Source organism: Myotis brandtii, unplaced genomic scaffold (genome assembly GCF_000412655.1).
Source record: "Myotis brandtii unplaced genomic scaffold, ASM41265v1 scaffold728, whole genome shotgun sequence".
NCBI classification, from domain to species: Eukaryota; Metazoa; Chordata; class Mammalia; order Chiroptera; family Vespertilionidae; genus Myotis; species Myotis brandtii.
Window position 1 is genome coordinate 244,098 of NW_005370875.1, and position 779 is coordinate 244,876.

At 70.2% G+C, this 779-nt stretch overlaps 3 protein-coding genes across 3 annotated transcripts in view; 2 read left to right on the plus strand and 1 right to left on the minus strand.

Moving 5' to 3' along the window:
* The window catches only part of CHRNE (cholinergic receptor, nicotinic, epsilon (muscle)), a 5,753-nt gene that overhangs the window by 1,203 nt on the left and 3,771 nt on the right, over positions 1-779 (minus strand). Inside the window, exons 8-9 of the mRNA XM_014530207.1 lie at positions 337-415; positions 185-280 (exon numbers count right to left, since the gene is read on the minus strand). Of these exons, the coding sequence (XP_014385693.1) occupies positions 185-280; positions 337-415 (175 nt within the window). The remainder of the gene's footprint in view (positions 1-184; positions 281-336; positions 416-779) is intronic.
* LOC102247911 (chromosome unknown open reading frame, human C17orf107) lies at positions 7-773 on the plus strand. Its single transcript, XM_014530243.1, has 2 exons — positions 7-84; positions 218-773. The coding sequence occupies exons 1-2, from the start codon at positions 19-21 to the stop codon at positions 683-685; spliced, it is 534 nt and encodes a 177-aa protein (XP_014385729.1). The 5' UTR covers positions 7-18; the 3' UTR covers positions 686-773.
* Positions 323-779, plus strand: part of GP1BA (glycoprotein Ib (platelet), alpha polypeptide) — a 28,906-nt gene continuing 28,449 nt past the window's right edge. Inside the window, exon 1 of the mRNA XM_005882559.2 lies at positions 323-400. The gene's annotated coding sequence lies outside the window, so the exon portion shown is untranslated. The remainder of the gene's footprint in view (positions 401-779) is intronic.

Here is a 779-nt window from a genome sequence, read left to right on the forward strand (position 1 = left end):
CGACCACCCGTGGCAGCCATGAAGGGGACCCCTGGCTCCCTGGAAGCCCTGCTGTGGGTCTACCACTTCCACAGTTCCACGGAGGTAGGCGGCGCCCGTGGCCCGGCCTGAGGGTAGCACCTCGACACCCTCGGGGAAGGTCTCCAGGCGCCCCCCCCCACCCCCGCGACCTCTGTCCCCTGACCCGACGGCTCCACTGCCCTTGCTCCTTCCCCAGGTGGCCCTCCAGCCCCCGCTTCTGTCGTCGCTGGAGGTCGCTGTGGCCGCGGCCCACGAGTATCTGGAGCAGAGGTTCGCAGAGCTGCAGTCGCGGGGGCCGCCCGCTCCGAAACCCACCCTGGGGCTGCTGCTAAGAGAAGCCGCGGCCAGCGCCGTGAACTTGTGCACCACCTTGCTAGAGGTAAGGCGCTGGGGGCTGAGGAGGGGCGGAGACGGGGGACAGGGACCCCCGCCCCCCAATGCAGATCTCAGCCCTGTGGCTGCAGCAGGAGGTGCGGAGACTCGGCGGAGACGCCCCGAGCCAGAGGCGGCGCGGTGGGGGAGACACGGAGCCGCCTCCCCGCCTCCCCTCCTCCCCCGGCAACAGAGACACTCAGAAGACCTCAAGGTGGCGTCCAGCGGCGGTGCGGAGGATGGGGGGCCAGAGAACCCACAGTCGTCCCAGACCCACCCTGTGTTCAAATAAAGCCCAGGCGGAGACTAGGCCGCCAAGGCGGCTCCCAGAGTCATTTGGGTTTGGCCCCGCCCCCTCCGGCCCAACCCCCTTAGCCCCGCCCCGT